Here is a 19512-nt window from a genome sequence, read left to right as displayed (position 1 = left end):
TTCAGGGTTACAATATTTTTCATTTTTCAATAAGTCTCTCAGTTGCTTTCAAGTAATTGTCTTTCTCTGTTTCGTTCTCCATCCATGCACCTGGGGATAGGTTAATTGGCAACACTAAATTGGCCCTAGTGTGTGAATGTGAGTGTGAATGTTGTCTGTCTATCTGTGTTGGCCCTGCGATGAGGTGGCGACTTGTCCAGGGTGTACCCTGCCTTCCGCCCAATTGTAGCTGAGATAGGCGCCAGCGCCCCCCGCGACCCCGAAAGGGAATAAGCGGTAGAAAATGGATGGATGGAGGGATGTTTCGTTCTCGCTCACGCTCTGGCTCCAGCCCCAACCCCGTCTCTCTTCCTGGCTGCTGCTTTCAAACAGAGCGACAGGTGATTAGATAACAAGGCCCAGGTGGGCCCTCTACGCACCTGTCGCTGATTTCGAGGCCGGTCCTGGCAACACCCCGCTTCGCTGCAGGCCGCAGGCCACGCCCCCTCCACATTTAGCTTCAGAATACCATTGTTACTACAAATAATAAGAGACCTATTATATCAATCAATCAATCAATCAATGTTTACTTATATAGCCCTAAATCACTAGTGTCTCAAAGGGCTGCACAAACCACTACGACATCCTCGGTAGGCCCACATAAGGGCAAGGAAAACTCACACCCAGTGGGACGTCGGTGACAATGATGACTATGAGAACCTTGGAGAGGAGGAAAGCAATGGATGTCGAGCGGGTCTAACATGATACTGTGAAAGTTCAATCCATAATGGATCCAACACAGTCGCGAGAGTCCAGTCCAAAGCGGATCCAACACAGCAGCGAGAGTCCCGTTCATAGCAGAGCCAGCAGGAAACCATCCCAAGCGGAGGCGGATCAGCAGCGCAGAGATGTCCCCAGCCGATACACAGGCAAGCAGTACATGGCCATCGGATCGGACCGGACCCCCTCCACAAGGGAGAGTGGGACTTAGAAGAAAAAGAAAAGAAACGGCACATCAACTGGTCTAAAAATATACTCTAGGAATGTTGGTCTTACTTAAAAATGCACGCGTTTAGTTGTGTTTAGTGTTGGAAAAAAAAACATACGGCTCTTACGGAAATACATTTTTAAAATATTTGGATTCTTGGCTCTCTCAGCCAAAAAGGTTCCCGACCCCTGGGTTACATAAATCGTAAGCTTTAAAAAAAGTATAAAAAGCACGAATATTTGCATGATTTTGTTTAAATGTGGCAAAAACTGCTCCTTGAATGCACGTCCACGTGCTGTCAAACCGTGCTAATTGACCAATTTCTCTCCGTCAGTCCACGTTTCAGTCCCAGCCCTGCGGCATGTGCGCCCTACATGATGTAACACAGGGGTGCCCACACTTTTTCTGCAGGCGAGCTACTTTTCAATTGACCAACTCGAGGGGATCTACCTCATTTATATATATCATTTATATTTATTTATTTATGAAAGAGACATTTTTGTAAACAAGTTAAATGTGTTTAATGATAATACAAGCATGTGTAACACATATAGATGTCTTTCTTTCACGAAGACAAGAATATAAGTTGGTGTATTACCTGATTCTGATGACTTGCATTGATTGGAATCAGACAGTAATGATGATAACGCCCACATTTTCAAATGGAGGAGAAAAAAAGTTGTCCTTTCTGTACAATACCACATGAAAGTGGTTGGTTTTTGGCATCTAATTCATCCAGCTTCCATACACTTTACAAGAAAAACATTGGCGGCAAATTCCGTAGCTTGCTTGATTGACATTCACGGCACCCGAGGGTCTTGTGAGATGACGCTGGCTGCTGCCAGTTCATTATTATGAAAAAATGACGGAGAGGAAGGCGAGAAACACTTTTTATTTCAACAGACTTTCGCGCCCTCCCTTCCGTCAAAACTCTAAAGGCCGACTGCACATTTCCTATCTTCACAATAAAAGCCCTGCTTCATGCTGCCTGCGCTAACAAAATAAGAGTCTCGGAAAGCACATCACTTGTGCACGCCAGCTTTCTGAGGGATCGCTTGTGCACGCCAGTTTTCCGAGACTCTGTATTTAGTTAGCGCAGGCAGCATGAAGCAGGGCTTTTATTGTGAAGATAGGAAATGTGCAGTCGGCCTTTAGAGTTTTGACGGAAGGTACGGCGCGAGAGTCTGTTGAAATAAAAAGTGTTTCTCGCCTTCCTCTCGGTCATATTTTCATAATAATGATCTTGCAGCAGCCAGCGTCATCTCACAAGACCCTCCGGTACCGTGAATGTCATTTAAGTGACGTCTTGGTGAAGATTGATGATCACTAATTTTTAGGTCTATTTTTTTTAAAAGCCTGGCTGGAGATCGACTGACACACCCCCCGCGGTCGACTGGTAGCTCGCGATCGACGTAATGGCCACCCCTGGTGTAACACAAATGGACGATGCTCGCAGTAAACAGAGTGTCATTCTCTGCCGACGGGACATCAAAACAAGCGTTCCGATCGTCCCACAATGGAAAGAAGATAAAGAGCTCAGAAGACCTGAGGTCAGCTCAGTCCAACACGCCAAGGTCAGGTGACCCGAGAGACACTGAAAGGACCACATATGGCTTTGGCACAGAGCTCTGTCGTAGTAGTAGTTGTAGTAAAAGAAGGGTGGAGATTAGACAGATTGAGTCGAGGGGGGGGGTGGGGGCTGGCTTCCCAGTCGCTTAAGACGGCGACACGCTTGGACGCGCTTTCCTCACCGGTATTAAACACAATGAAGTGATTGTGCCGCATCCCTGCCCACCTGGACTCTTAAACCTCCTTGTGCTCCCCTCTTTAGGCCGTAAATCCACTCTCTTTGGCCTCTTTAACGACCTTCCGATCCTGTGTCCTCGGACCCTCATCATCCGCATAACATGGCTTGCCGGGGACTTTCGTCTGTGATTGGGTTTATTAGTGGTGCCGCATAGACCAGGGGTGTCAAACTCAAATACAGAGTGGGCTAAAATTTAAAACTGAAAAAAGCCGCGGGCCAAGGTGGAAGAAATTAACCTTTTAATAGGGACCCATACAAGTTTTGCATTGAATATTGAACAAGCAAGGCTTAAATAGGGCAGCACGGTGGTACAGGGGTTAGTGCATCTGCCTCACAATACGAAGGTTCTGCAGTCCTGGGTTCAAATCCAGGCTCGGGATATTTCTGTGTGGAGTTTGCATGTTCTCCCCGTGAATGCGTGGGTTCCCTCCGGGTACTCCGGCTTCCTCCCACCTCCAAAGACATGCACCTGGGGATAGGTTGATTGGCAACACTAAATTGGCCCTAGTGTGTGAATGTTGTCTGTCTATCTGTGTTGGCCCTGCGATGAGGTGGCGACTTGTCCAGGGTGTACCCCGCCTTCCGCCCGATTGTAGCTGAGATAGGCGCCAGCGCCCCCCGCGACCCCAAAAGGGAATAAGCGGTAGTAAATGGATGGATGGATGGATTGAACAAGCAAGGCTTAAATAGGGCAGCACGGTGGTACAGGGGTTAGTGCATCTGCCTCACAATATGAAGGTTCTGAGTATTCCTGGGTTCAATCCCGGGCTCGGGATCTTTCTGTTTGGAGTTTGCATGTTCTCCCCGGGACTATTTGGGCTTCATCCCGCGGAACAGGCAGAACTGTAATAGTGTAAAATCAACTTTTAAAAAACATCAGTGGTATATTAAATAAAATCTAATAAAAAAAAATTTATGCGTCTTTTCTATTTGCAGCCTTCTGAGGTAAATATCAACATTAACTTTTTCCACAGGTAATAAATTCGAAAATAAAATAAAAATCAGGTGGGCGGGGTTCTGGTAGTAGATGGGGGGTGTATATTGTAGCTTTCCGGGAAAGTTAGTGCTGCAAGGGTTTCTGGGTATTTGTTCTTTTGTGTTTATGTTGTGTTACGGTGCGGGTGTTCTCCCGAAATGTGTTCTGTCATTCTTATAATAATAATAATAATAATAATGGATTAGATTTATATCGCGCTTTTCTATTGTTATATACTCAAAGCGCTCACAGAGAAGTGGGAACCCATCATTCATTAATAATAATAATAATAATGGATTAGATTTATATCGCACTTTTCTATTGTTATATACTCAAAGCGCTCACAGAGAAGTGGGAACCCATCATTCATTAATAATAATAATAATAATGGATTAGATTTATATCGCACTTTTCTATTGTTATATACTCAAAGCGCTCACAGAAGTGGGAACCCATCATTCATTCACACCTGGTGGTGGTAAGCTACATCTATAGCCACAGCTGCCCTGGGGTAGACTGACGGAAGCGTGGCTGCCAGTTTGCGCCTACGGCCCCTCCAACCACCATCAATCATTCATTCATCATTCATTCACCGGTGTGAGCGGCACCGGGGGAAAAGGGTGAAGTGTCCTGCCCAAGGACACAACGGCAGCGATTTGGATGTCAATAGGTGGGAAGCGAACCTGCAACCCTCAGGTTTCTGGCACGGCCGCTCTACCCACTACGCCAAGCCGTTTTGTGTGGGTTCACAGTGTGGCGCATATTTGTAACAATGTTAAAGTTTTTTTATACGGCCACCCTCAGTGTGACCTGTATGGCTGTTGACCAAGTATGTGTGTGTGAAAGCCGCATATATTATGTGACTTGGCCAGCACGTTGTTTATATGGAGGAAAAGAGGACGTGACGACATGTCGTAGAGGACGCTAAAGGCAGTGCCTTTAAGTCACGCTCCCAATATTGTTGTCCGGGTGGAAATCGGGAGAATGGTTGCTCAGGGAGATTTTCGGGAAGGGCACTAAACTTCGGGAGTCTCCTGGGAAAATTGGGAGGCTTGGCAAGTATGAGTATTAGCGGTGAATGTGGTGTTACCGGCGAGCCAGCTCGAATGTTAATTTGATATTGCCTCAAGGGCCAAATGAAATTAAACGGTGGGCCAAATTTGGCCCGCGGGCCAGACTTTGACACCCATGGCATAGACCATATCACATGACCATTTCCTGGAATTCTAAATGATCATTTTATTCTCCTTCGGTTGTATTAATCAAGGCTGTACAAAGAGCAGAAGGGTTTCCCAATCCCCACCACCCAGACCAGGGGTCGGCAACCTAGAATGTTGAAAAAGCCATGTTGGACCAAAAATACAAAAACAAATATGTTTGGAGCCGCAAAAAAATAAAATCCGTATTACATGTCATGAGATATAAATTGCATTAAGACGACTTAAAGGAAACCAAATAAGCTCAACTATACCTACAAATGAGGCATAATGATGCAATATATACAAACCCCGTTTCCATATGAGTTGGGAAATTGTGTTAGATGTAAATATAAACAAAATACAATGAATTGCTAATCATTTTCAACCCATATTCAGTTGAATATGCAACAAAGACAACATATTTGATGTTCAAACTGATAAACTTTTTTTTTTTTGCAAATAATCATTAACTTTAGAACTTAATGCCAGCAACACGTGACAAAGAAGGTGGAAAAGGTGGCAATAAATACTGATAAAGTTGAGGAATGCTCATCCAACACTTATTTGGAACATCCCACAGGTGTGCAGGCTAATTGGGAACAGGTGGGTGCCATGATTGGGTATAAAAGCAGCTTCCATGAAATGCTAAGTAATTCACAAACAAGGATGGTGTGAGGGTCACCAATTTGTAAGCAAATTGTCGAACAGTTTTAGAACAACATTTCTCAACAAGCTATTGCAAGGAATTTAGGGATTTTACCATCTATGGTCTGTAAAAACATCAAAAAGTTCAGAGAATCGGGAGAAATCACTGCACGTAAGCGATGATATTACGGACTTTTGATCCCTCAGGCGGTACTGCATCACAAACCGACATCAGTATGTAAAGGATATCACCACATGGGCTCAGGAACACTTCATAAAACCACTGTCAGTAACTACAGTTGGCCGCTACATCTGTAAGTGCAAGTTAAAACTACTATGCAAAGCAAAACCCATTTATCAACAATATCCTCAAATGCCGGCGGCTTGGCTGGGCCCGAGCTTAACTAAGATGGACTGATGCAAAGTGGAAAGGTGTTCTTTGGTTTGACAAGTCCACATTTCAAATTATATTTGGAAACAGAGGATGTGGTGTCCTACAGAACAAAGAGGAAAATAACCATTTGGATTGCTACAGGCGCAAAGTTCAAAAGCCAGCATCTGTGATGGTATGGGGGTGTATTAGTGCCCAAGGCATGGGTAACTTACACATCTGTGAAGGCACCATTAATGCTGAAAGGTCCATACAGGTTTTGGAGCAACATATGTTGTCATCCAAGCAACGTTATCATGGACGCCCCTGCTTATTTCAGCAAGACAAGTGCTACAACAGTGTGGCTTCGAAAAAAAGAGTGCGGGTATTTTCCTGGCCCGTCTGCAGTCCAGATCTGTCTCCCATCGAAAATGTGTGGCGTATTATGAAGCGTAAAATACGACAGCGGAGACCCCGGACTGTTGAACGACTGAAGCTCTACATAAAACAAGAATGGGGAAGAATACTACTTTCAAAGCTTCAACAATTAGTTTCCTCAGTTCCCAGTGAGTGTTGTAAAAAAAAAAAGTGATGTAACATAGTGGTGAACATGCCTTTTCCCAACTACTTTGTCACGTGTTGCAGCCATGAAATTCTAAGTTAATTACTATTTGCAAAAAAAAATAAAGTTTATGAGTTTGAACATCAAATATGTTGTCTTTGTAGCATATTCAATTGAATATGGGTTGAAAGGGATTTGCAAATCATTGTATTCCGTTTATATTTACATCTAACACAATTTCCCAACTCATATGGAAACGGGGTTTGTACATACAGCTAGCCTAAATTGCATGTTAATTAGCTTGCAGTCATGCAGTGACCAAATATGTCTGATTAGCACTCCACACAAGTCAAAAACATCAACAAAACTCACCTTTGAGCATTTATGCACAACGTTAAAAGTTTGGTGGACAAAATGAGACAGAAAAGAAGCAGCATAAAACATGTCTTAGAAAGTCGGAGAAAGTTATACATGTAAACAAACTACGGTGAGTTCAAGGACCGCCAAAATTAGTAGGACAAGACGGCGCTCGCCAAATACTCGAATCAGTGAAGCAAGTTTAATAAAAATAATGTGCTTTAAAACAATTAGGGAGGTTTGTGTCATATTTGTCCTCCTACAGAAACCATATTAAAACAAAATATATATTTTGAATATTTTTTTCCCTCATCTTTTTCCATTTTTCATACATTTTTGAAAAAGCCCCAGAAAGCCACTAGGGCGGCGCTAAAGAGCTGCATGCATGGGTTGCCGACCCCCGCACCCAGACAAATTCTATTCTTACAGTTTGCTAGATGTCTCTCTCTCACACACACACACACACACACACACACACACACAAACACACACTCACACACATCTTGCCTACTTTGTGTGTACCCACCTTTTGTTAGTAGGTTGTGAAGACCCCCCTTTCCACTATAGCTAGAATGATGAAAAATATATATCTAGCACTAATTGCAACTTCACTTCAAAATGCAAAAACACTCACAGTAAAACAAATATTTTACTTCTGTAGTTGTGAGGACCGACCGCTGTTGCTAGGTAGATTTGACCGTACACACACACATAGTAATAAGTTCTGTGAGTTAGCCTTTTTAAGGACAGCAAAGTACTCAAATTGAAAATAAATCATATCTTGCTCATTTCTCAACCTATTATCGTTCAGTGTACATTATATAATAAAGGTACAAAATATGTACTTTATATACAAATGTAAGTACATAATAAGTAGAAAAAGAAACATGCACAAAATGTATACATAAATACATACAGTACAGTATATATGAATATATACATATAATAAAACATAAATGTATACATATATATGTATGACACAATACAGTCATATAGTAGCAGTACAATAAATATAAATATATTTACTACTTGTAGTGCTAATACACCAACTTTGCTACACACACACACACAAACATCCATCCATCCATCATCTTCCGCTTATCCAAGGTCGGGTCGCGGGGGCAACAACCTAAGCAGGGAAACCCAGACTTCCCTCTCCCCAGCCACTTCGTCTAGCTCTTCCCGGGGGATCCCGAGGCGTTCCCAGGCCAGCCGGGAGACATAGTCTTCCCAACGTGTCCTGGGTCTTCCCCGTGGCCTCCTACCGGCTGGACGTGCCCTAAACACCTCCCTAGGGAGGCGTTCGGGTGGCATCCTGACCAGATGCCCGAACCACCTCATCTGGCTCCTCTTGATGTGAAGGAGCAGCGGCTTTACTTTGAGTTCCTCCCGGATGGCAGAGCTTCTCACCCTATCTCTAAGGGAGAGGAAACTCATTTCGGCCGCTTGTACCCGTGATCTTATCCTTTCGGTCATGATCCAAAGCTCCTGACCATAGGTGAGGATGGGAACGTAGATCGACCGGTAAATTGAGAGCTTTGCCTTCCGGCTCAGCTCCTTCTTCACCACAACGGATCGGTACAACGTCCGCATTACTGAAGACGCCGCACCGATCCGCCTGTCGATCTCACGATCCACTCTTCCCCCACTCGTGAACAAGACTCCTAGGTACTTGAACTCCTCCACTTGGGGCAGGGTCTCCTCCCCAACCCGGAGATGGCACTCCACCCTTTTCCGGGCGAGAACCATGGACTTGGACTTGGAGGTGCTGATTCTCATTCCGGTCGCTTCACACTCGGCTGCGAACCGATCCAGCGAGAGCTGAAGATCCCGGTCAGATGAAGCCATCAGGACCACATCATCTGCAAAAAGCAGAGACCTAATCCTGCGGTCACCAAACCGGAACCCCTCAACGCCTTGACTGCGCCCAGAAATTCTGTCCATAAGAGTTATGAACAGAATCGGTGACAAAGGACAGCCTTGGCGGAGTCCAACCCTCACTGGAAAAGTGTTCGACTTACTGCCGGCAATGCGGACACACACACACACACACACACACACACACACACACACACACACACACACCTCTACCAATACCCTTGAAAGCAGTGATGCGGAAAAATCCACGCACAGCAAACAAGACCGTAGCCAATGCAAGAATATGCAGTAATAAGCCATCTTTGCATATTAGACGGAACTGAGCTGAAAAAGTAACTGTGCAAAACAGCGATGCGGCTTGAAGGTTTTTTTGAAAAGCCTTTAAATATTTGCCGTGTGCCATTGAGAGGCGTTTCATGAGATAGAACTACTCCCGCAGACGCAAACAAACACTTTGCTGAGGGAAACAATTCATTTTTCACATTCAGAGGTGGGTAGTAATGCACAACATTTACTCAATCAATCAATCAATGTTTACTTATATAGCCCTAAATCTCTAGTGCAGGGGTAGGGAACCTATGGCTCTGGAGCCAGATGTGGCTCTTTTGATGACTGCATCTGGCTCTTAGATCATTCTTAGCTGACATTTCTATATTATATCCGCTTGTAATCTTTCAGGTTCAAACATTGATGACATTTCATAAACAGACAAGGAGTAAGGAATTATGCAGAGACAGAGTTCATCTTAATCTGTGTTCAAAGGACTCCGGCTTATTAGTGATTCCCAAAGCCCAAAAAAAGTCTGCGGGCTATAGAGCGTTTTCATTTCGGGCTCCAGTACTCTGGAATTCCCTCCCGGTAAAAGTTCGAGATGCCACCTCAGTAGAAGCATTTAAGTCTCACCTTAAAACTCATTTGTATACTCCAGCCTTTAAATAGACCTCCTTTTTTAGACCAGTTGATCTGCCGTTTCTTTTCTTTTTCTCCTATGTCCCACTCTCCCTTGTGGAGGGGGTCCGGTCCGATCCGGTGGCCATGTACTGCTCGCCTGTGTATCGGCTGGGACATCTCTGCGCTGCTGATCCGCCTCCGCTTGGGATGGTTTCCTGCTGGCTCCGCTGTGAACGGGACTGTGTTGGATCCGCTTTGGACTGGACTCTTGCGACTGTGTTGGATCTATTATGGATTGAACTTTCACAGTATCATGTTAGACCCGCTCGACATCCATTGCTTTCCTCCTCTCCAAGGTTCTCATAGTCATCATTGTCACCGACGTCCCACTGGGTGTGAGTTTTCCTTGCCCTTATGTGGGCCTACCGAGGATGTCGTAGTGGTTTGTGCAGCCCTTTGAGACACTAGTGATTTAGGGCTCTATAAGTAAACATTGATTGATTGATTGATTGAATTTGGCTCAATGAGGAGACATGGGTTTTGGGCTGTATTCTAGTAACAGATCCAAACTACGTTCTAAAAGTCCAGCCTGTGTGCTTCCACTATTTATTTGGGAGGTCCCTGTTTACATCTCTGAAGCTGTCGCCGAGGGAAGGAGGTAATCCCGACAACTCCAGTTAGACACAATGTGTTTGTTGTGGTGATATCGCCTCGTCTCTCTGCTCTGTCTGCGTCACGGCGGTGTTCGGCCTTGGCAGTCAGCAGGCCGTTCCTGGACACAGACACCGATACCAGACTGGCTGGCAATCTTTTGGATTGTCAGCTTTGCACAGACAAAGAAAAATACCACTTGAGCACAATTGACAATAATTATAGCAACGGCCCTCAAGCATAAAAGTTGTGTGATAATATGTAGATCAGGGGTGTCAAACTCAAATACAGAGTGGGCCAAAATTTAAAACCGAACAAAGCTGACAAATCAGCTGTTTTTAAATTATTTCTGAAGACGAGACGAACACAATCGATTAACATATTTTTTTACTTTGATTTGAACTATTTATGTGTAGATTAAATACTACTTTTACACAGTTACACTAAGTTTCATTTCAATACCTACATGGCGCTGCTGTGTGTATATTTAAATGTTATGGTTTACAGTAGGGGAGATGACAGCTCAGACACCAGGGGGCATGTTAAATAATTTATTGTATATATATATATATATATTGTCAATATATATAATAATAATAAAAAACAATACTAACTTATAAACTACACTAAGGAAATGGAGAGTGTCATAACCCAAGAGTGTGTGTGTGTGAGGCTATGTGTGTAGTTAGCTGAGGTGTGTGTTACCAAGTGTTGAGAGTGAAGGAAGGAGGTAGTCCGTGGGACAGGCAGGTGGTCCAGGGCAAGAGAATAGTGACAGGTTTCGTGTCCGGGCGAGGGTTCTAAAGTTCAAAGTCCACAGCGGAAAATAACAAAAGATTCGGGAAAGAACTATGGGAGAACAAACAAAGATGTCATACACAGAGGGAAAACGCAGAGAGAGGGAGAGAGAGAGCATAAAGCTTCGGCTTATGATACACTGGACTTTTATACAGCGGGCTCTCATCAAGATCAGGTGGGCTGATTGCTGATCGCCCACAGTCTGGCCGGCAAGCAGAGCGCAAAGATGAGGGCGTTTTGGAATGCGCCGAGGCCGCGACATTAAATTAATTAAAATAAAATTAAAACAATGAGGAATTTGTAATCACTGCTATGTTGGAATTGTTATTAATATTGATACTGTTGTTGATATTATTAATTTTTGTTTGACTGCTTTTGGGTTGTTTTCGGGAGAACATCCTCACAGTAACACAACATAAACGCAACATAACAATTACCCAGAATCCCATGCATCCATGACCATTCCAGGCTATATTATATACTTGGTGTTAGCGGGGTGTATGAAACAATGAGGGATTTCTAATCACTGCTATGTTGGAATTGTTATTAATATTGATACTGTTGTTGATATTAATTTTTGTTTGACTGCTTTTGGGTTGTTTTGCTCCGTTTATTGCTATTATGGACGTTGCTGGGTCGGGTTTGGTTTTGGAGTTGGAATTGCACTGGTGAGGTGTTGTTGTGTACGTGTAATGTTTTGTTGGATTGATTAAATAAAAAAAACGAAACAAACGTGCTGCGGTAAACATGAATATCCATACACGGACGTGTCTACTGCAAGAAAATAACCCATGTGACGTTACATAAAAATTGAAATTGAAGTTTTGACCTTTATTTTAGAGAAACATTCTAAAACTCAACTTCAAATAAAAATGCCATTCATTCATTTTGTTAATGTTTTTTTTTTCTTTTTTTGGAATGTCCTTGGTACAACGGCACGTAAAAGTAAAAAAAAAAAAAAATCAGGAGAATATTAAAACTTATCTCAGTATGATACAGGGGAGTTCTATACAACACTCAAACCCAATGAGAAAAAGTACGCAATGAATTCCTTTAACAGTATCAGTCATAACGTTCCTGTGATGGTTTGACAGTGCAGGTGCGCCCTAATAAAATGGCCAGTGAGTGTCTGTTTGACGGAGTGCACGGCGGCTTTGGCTTTACATTGCTGACAGGCATCGAAGTGTGTTCGAGCGGTGTTGCAGAGATGAAAATGGAAGGGGAGGGGAGGGGGGGGGGGTGGAACCAAAGCACGGAATGGTGATTTACCGTGGCACCTTTCCATATTTTACCTCATTTGAGATTTTTGTTTTATTCATTTGGAGATGGCCCTGGGTATTTCATTCCATTTGGCGTGGACAAAAATATGCCACCACTTAACTCCTGGGCTGTATATCACAGTGCGGTGGCTACGTTGTGCGGCGCTTTTCCATGATGGATGGATCTCTACATGGATGGGCGGTGGGTGCGATGCTCCACTCCGTCAATCAAAAGCCTCGTCTTAAATCTTTCTTGCTTTACGAGCAGAGCTGACGCCACACTGTGTGGCCCGGCGTGATATCCGGGTGGGATTTGGCGGCATAGTTCTAGAGTGGGCGTGCCAGCAACTTGAGGGTTCCAGGTTCGATTCCCACTGCCGCTATCTTAGTCACGGCCCTTGTGTCCTTGGGCAAGACACTTAACCCACCTGCTCCCAGAACTTCAGGGGTCTCCCGGGAAAATCGAGAGGGTTGGCAAGTAAATTTGGCCCGCGGGCCAGAGTTTGACACCCATGGGTTAGCGTGTCCGCCCTGAGATCGGTAGGTCGTGAGCTCAAACCCCAGCCGAGTCGTACCAAAGACTATAAAAATGGGACCTATTACCTCCCTGCTTGGTACTCAGCATCAAAGGTCGGAATTGGGGGTTAAATCAACAAAAATGATTGGCGGGCGCGGCCACTGCTGCTGCTCACTGCTCCCCTCACCTCTCAGGGGGTGAGCAAGGGTGATGGGTCAAATGCAGAGAATAATTTCACCACATCTAGTGTGTGTGTGACAATCACTGTTATTTTAACTTTTAACTTTAGTCTTGCTTGCTAACACAACGCAGATGCGGGCAATAGCACTTAAAAGAAGTCGTGAAGCTGCTACAGCAAAACACTGACAAGACAGGAAGCGCCACCAAATTAACAGAACTATAGCAAAACATCAACAAACTCAAAATAAGGCACGACGACCTGGTGGAGTTTTATTTTTCAACATTTTTTGCTGGCGGTGTGCCTGCGTTTTTGTTTTTTTTGTTTTTTTTAAACGTGCCTTGGCTCAAAAAAGGTTGAAAAACAATGCTCAAGATGGCGTTTAAATAAAGTGCGTGTTAAACGGGGCTGACATGCGGCGCCAAGTTCTGGCAGGTTGGCGGTAATTAAATCCCTGTTTGCTGCCGCTTTAAAGGTAATCACTTTCAACATGCTACATCACTACAGATGTCCGATAATGGCATTTTTGCTGATATCCGGAATTCCGATATTGTCCAACTCTTCATCACCGATACTGATATCAACCGATACAGATATATACAGTCGTGGGATTAACACATTATTGTGCTTAATTTTGTTGTGATGCCCCGCTGGATGCATTAAACAATGTAACAAGGTTTTCCGAAATGAATCAAATCAAATTACGGAAAAAAATGCCAACATGGCACTGCCATATTTATTATTGAAGTCACAAAGTGCATTTTTTTTTTTTAAATGCCTCAAAACAGCAGTTTAGAATTTGAGACATGCTCTCCCTGAGATAATCCTGATACCCACTTCAACTAAGGGAAATACTATACTTTGACTTTAGCAAAGTCTAAGTTTAAGAAAGTGCGCGGTTGAGGTGTGGGGGTGGGGGGTGTATATTGTAGCGTCCCGGAAGAGTTAGTGCTGCAAGGGGATCTGGGTATTTCTTCTGTTGTGTTTATGTTGTGTTACGGTGCGGATGTTCTCCCGAAATGTGTTTGTCATTCTTGTTTGGTGTGGGTTCACATTGTGGCACATATTTGTAATAGTGTTAAAGTCGTTTATACGGCCACCCTCAGTGTGACCTGTATGGCTGTTGACCAAATATGCTTTGCATTCACTTGTGTGCGTGAAAAGCCGTCAATAGTATGTTACAGGGCCGGCACGCAAAGGCAGTGCCTTTAAGGTTTATTGGTGCTCCGTACTCCTCCCTACATCCATATGTACACAGCTGCCTTTTAAAAAGTCGTACATTTTACTTTTTGAAACCGATACCAATGATTTTGAAACTGATACCGATAATTTCCAATATAACATTTTAAAGAATTTATCGGCCGATATTATCGACAGTCCCATATTATCGACAGTCCGATATTATCGGACGTCCCTAGACATCACCATAGCTGACATCTAGTGCCAACATGGCACTGTAATATTTATTATTGAAGTCACAAAGTGCATTATTTTGTTTAACATGCCTCAAAACAGCAGCTTGGAATTTGAGACATGCTTTCCCTGAGATAATCCTGATACCCACTTCAACTAAGGGAAATACTATACTTTGACTTTAGCAAAGTCTAAGTTTAAGAAAGTGCGGGGTTGAGGAATGGGGTTGGGGGGTGTATATTGTAGCGTCCCGGAAGAGTTAGTGCTGCATGGGGTTCTGGGTATTTCTTCTGTTTGTGTTACGGTGCGGATGTTTTCCCGAAATGTGTTTGTCATTCTTGTTTGGTGTGGGTTCACATTGTGGCGCGTATTTGTAATAGTGTTAAAGTTGTTTATACGGCCACCCTCAGTGTGACCTGTATGGCTGTTGACCAAGTATGCGTTGCATTCACTTCTGTGTGTGTGAAAAGCCGTCAATAGTATGTTACAGGGCCGGCACACAAAGGCAGTGCCTTTAATGTTTATTGGTGCTCCGTACTCCTCCCTACATCCATATGTACACAGCTGCCTTTTAAAAAGTCGTACATTTTACTTTTTGAAACCGATACCAATGATTTTGAAACTGATACCGATAATTTCCAATATAACATTTTAAAGAATTTATCGGCCGATATTATCGACAGTCCGATATTATCGACAGTCCCATATTATCGGCCGTCCCTAGACATCACCATAGCTGACATCTAGTGCCAACATGGCACTGTAATATTTACTATTGAAGTCACAAAGTGCATTATTTTTTTTAACATGCCTCAAAACAGCAGCTTGGAATTTGAGACATGCTTTCCCTGAGATAATCCTGATACCCACTTCATCTATGGGAAATTCTATACTTTGACTTTAGCAAAGTCTAAGTTTAAGAAAGTGCGGGGTTGAGGAATGGGGGTGGGGGTTGTATATTGTAGCGTCCCGGAAGAGCTAGTGCTGCATAGGGTTCTGGGTATTTGTTCTGTTGTGTTTATGTTGTGTTACGGTGCGGATGTTCTCCCAAAATGTGTTTGTCATTCTTGTTTGGTGTGGGTTCACATTGTGGCGCATATTTGTAATAGTGTTAAAGTTGTTTATACGGCCACCCTCAGTGTGACCTGTATGGCTGTTGTGTGTGAAAAGCCATCGATATTATGTGACTGGTCCGGCACGCAAAGGCAGTGCCTTTAAGGTTTATTGGCGTTCCGTACTACTCCCTACGCCCGTGTACACAGCTGCATTTTAAAAAGTCGTACATTTTACATTTTGAAACCGTCACCGATAATTTCTGATATTACATTTAAAAGCATTTATCGGCCAATAATATCGCCAGTCCGATATTATCGGACGTCCCTAGACATCACCATAGCTGACATCTAGGGATCATCGTTAATCCCTTTCAATTGGTATTGGTTTGACATGGTTGTAATTACTCTGCGACTCTAAAGTGTTGCCTATTAAAGATGGATGAATACTGTCGGAGGGTAAGACAAATCGACTGGTGGGCCCTGGGACTTTTTTCCGCTATAGTTGACCAACTGTGCGAGCGGCGGAAGAAAAAACTGATCCGAATTTGTCTTCTCTTTCCTTTGCAGTTGTGTGGTTGTGGGCTGCTCGGCGTGGGCATCTGGCTCTCCGTGTCTCAGGGCAGCTTCGCCACCTTCTCGCCCTCGTTCCCTGCACTGTCAGCTGCCAACATGGTCATCGCCATCGGCGCCATCGTCATGGTAACAGGCTTCCTGGGTTGCCTTGGTGCCATCAAAGAGAACAAGTGCCTCCTACTCAGCGTGAGTATTTTTTTTTTTTCTTTGCCGCCATACGTTAACACCTGTACGAAACAGGTTGTGGGTACTTATCGGTTATTATTACACAATTTTATTTCCTACGATATTGCAATAAAACTAACATGAGACCTACATAACCGAAGAAGACAAATCTTGTAGAAAGTCCACAAAAATTATTTCATTATCATACCCTACAAATGTAAAAGGTATGTACATCCATCCATCCATCCATCCATCATCTTCCGCTTATCCGAGGTCGGGTCGCGGGGGCAGCAGCCTAAGCAGGGAAGCCCAGACTTCCCTATCTCCAGCCACTTTGTCTAGCTCTTCCCTGGGGATCCCGAGGCGTTCCCAGGCCAGCCGGGAGACATAGTCTTCCCAACGTGTCCTGGGTCTTCCCCGTGGCCTCCTACCAGCTGGACGTGCCCTAAACACATCCCTGGGGAGGCGTTCGGGTGGCATCTTGACCAGATGCCCGAACCACCTCATCCGGCTCCTCTCGATGTGGAGGAGCAGCGGCTTTACGTTGAGTTCCTCCCGGATGGCAGAGCTTCTCACCCTATCTCTAAGGGAGAGGAAACTCATTTCGGCCGCTTGTACCCGTGATCTTATCCTTTCGGTCATGACCCAAAGCTCATGACCATAGGTGAGGATGGGAACGTAGATCGACCGGTAAATTGAGAGCTTTGCCTTCCGGCTCAGCTCCTTCTTCACCACAACGGATCGGTACAACGTCCGCATTACTGAAGACGCCGCACCGATCCGCCTGTCGATCTCACGATCCACTCTTCCCCCACTCGTGAACAAGACTCCTAGGTACTTGAACTCCTCCACTTGGGGCAGGGTCTCCTCCCCAACCCAGAGATGGCACTCCACCCTTTTCCGGGCGAGAACCATGTACTCGGACTTGGAGGTGCTGATTCTCATTGTCCATTTTTTTAAAGATGACAGCATTAATAAGACATGAAAAATCTTTCAGAGAATTCTACTATTCATGATTTTGTCAGTTCTTAATGCTAGTAAAACCACATGTTTAAACAAAGCACATAGTTATTCAATCACTCCATTTATACGTGGAAGTGTTGGACGTAGGGGTGTAACGGTACGTGTATTTGTATCGAACCGTTTCGGTACGGGGCTTTTGGTTCGGAAGCAGAAGTCTTCACAAGCTGCTCTGCTTTCTGCCTCTGTCTCTGCCTCTTTGTCCCGCCCACACAACAATCTGATTGGTTACATACAAAGCCAATCAGCAGTGCGTATTCAGAGCGATGTAACAGCCAATCAGCAATGCTTTAGCGTCGAGCAGATATTCGTCTTGCAGGGGAGGAGCGGACTCTACCCAAATTATACTAAACACTTCCCAGTCACAACTATTACTAACATTACTATGAGCCCGTTGACCTTCTAGAAACTTAAACTGCAGCTCAGCTCGCTCACAGTATAGGCTTGAGATGAAGGCTAATTAGCTTTTAGTGTAACGTTAGCTCATTTTTCTGTGTGTGTGTGTGTGTGTGTGTGTGTGTGTGTGTGTGTGTGTGTGTGTGTGTGTGTGTGTGTGTGTGTGTGCCCTGTCTGTCTGTTATTTCATTGAACTCCATTGTGTTTAGGGATGAATAGTCTCTCCTATTACAATTGTACTATTTTTCAGCTATAGTTACATGAATCATTAGTAATGTAGCAGCCTAGTTTTGAATAGCAGGGTCCCTGCTATCACATGCTGATAAAAATACAATATTTGCATAATAAAAGTCAACTACAGGCTTCCCAAATGCTGTAATAAATTAAGCATGATGAGTTGACATTAAACAGTTTCAATGGAAACTGTTCAATGTTAAACTTTTTACATGTAGAAGAAAGGTTTTTTCATGTTATCTAATCAAAGCAACAACTTGAGGCAGTTTAAAGTGGATTAACGTGGGCAGAATTATTATAGTGTTCCCAATGTTAAAAGGATAAAGCCATTATTTACAAATTTGGTAAATAAATAACCCAAAAATTTATATTTTGTTGATTTCTTACTGTACCGAAAATGAACCGAACTGTGACCTCTAAACCGAGGTACGTACCGAACCCAAATTTTTGTGTACCGTTACACCCCTAGATGGACGCATTAATTTTTGCTTAGTTCAATGAAATTACATCCTCGGTTGTCATCAACTTTAGAAATTGAAAAAGTTTTCAACTAGCGTATTTTTCGGACTATACGTCGCAGTTTTTTTCATAGTTTAGCCGGGGGTGCGACTTATACTCAGGAGCGACTTATCTGTGAAATTATTAACACATCACCGGAAAAATATCAAATAATATTTAGCTCATTCACGTAAGAGACTAGACGTATAAGATTTCATGGGATTTATCGATTAGGAGTGACCGATTTTTGGTAAAGGTATAGCATGTTCTATATGTTATAGTTATTTGAATGACTCTTACCATAATATGTTAGGTTAACATAGCAGTTGGTTATTTATGCCTCATATAACGTACACTTATTCAGCCTCTTGTTCACTATTCTTTATTTATTTTAAATTGCCTTTCAAATGTCTATTCTTAGTGTTGGGTTTTATCAAATAAATTTCCCCCCAAAATGCGACTCATACCCTAGTGCGACTTATATATGTGTTTTTCCTTCTTTATTGTGCATTTTCAGCAGGTGCGACTTATACTCCGGTGCGACTTATACTCCGAAAAATACGGTATATATTCTAGATATTCTCAATATATGATCCTGTTATATTAACACTGTGTTTTTTAGAGTTGACCTATCAATTGATTTTGTTTTCAATGAGTGTTTTTTAACCATAGCACCAGGGCCCATGAGTCATACCAAAGACTATAAAAATGGGAACCATTACCACCCTGCTTGGCACTCAGCATCAAGGGGGTTAATTCACCAAAATGATTCCCAAGTGTGGCCACCCCTGCTGCTCACTGCTCCCCTCACCCACCAGGGTGTGGAACAGATGCAGAGGGTAATTTCACCATACATAGTGTGTGTGTGACTATCAGTGGTACTTTAACTTTAAGACAAATCTTCTAGAAAGTCTTCTCACACATTAGTAGACAAAGTTAGACAACGTTCTTTCATCATCATACCCTACAAATGTAGAAGGTATGTCCATTTTTTCAAGATGACAGCACTAATAAGACAAAATCTTTCAGAGGATTCTACTATTCATGTTTTTGTCAGTTCTTAATGCTAGTAAAACCACATGTTTAAACAAAGCACATAGTTA

General features: G+C 43.4%; 1 protein-coding gene across 13 annotated transcripts in view; it reads left to right on the top strand.

The window, feature by feature from the left end:
* tspan9a (tetraspanin 9a) overlaps window positions 1–19512 on the top strand; it is an 818127-nt gene that overhangs the window by 739041 nt on the left and 59574 nt on the right. For all 13 annotated transcript variants that reach the window (XM_061917894.1, XM_061917891.1, XM_061917888.1 and 10 more), the window contains one exon: window positions 16091–16282. In XM_061917894.1, coding sequence (XP_061773878.1) covers window positions 16091–16282 — 192 coding nt within the window. The remainder of the gene's footprint in view (window positions 1–16090; window positions 16283–19512) is intronic.

Source organism: Nerophis ophidion, linkage group LG12 (genome assembly GCF_033978795.1).
Source record: "Nerophis ophidion isolate RoL-2023_Sa linkage group LG12, RoL_Noph_v1.0, whole genome shotgun sequence".
NCBI classification, from domain to species: domain Eukaryota; kingdom Metazoa; phylum Chordata; class Actinopteri; order Syngnathiformes; family Syngnathidae; genus Nerophis; species Nerophis ophidion.
Note: the sequence above shows the minus strand (reverse complement) of the source record. Positions and strands in the feature narration are given on the sequence as shown.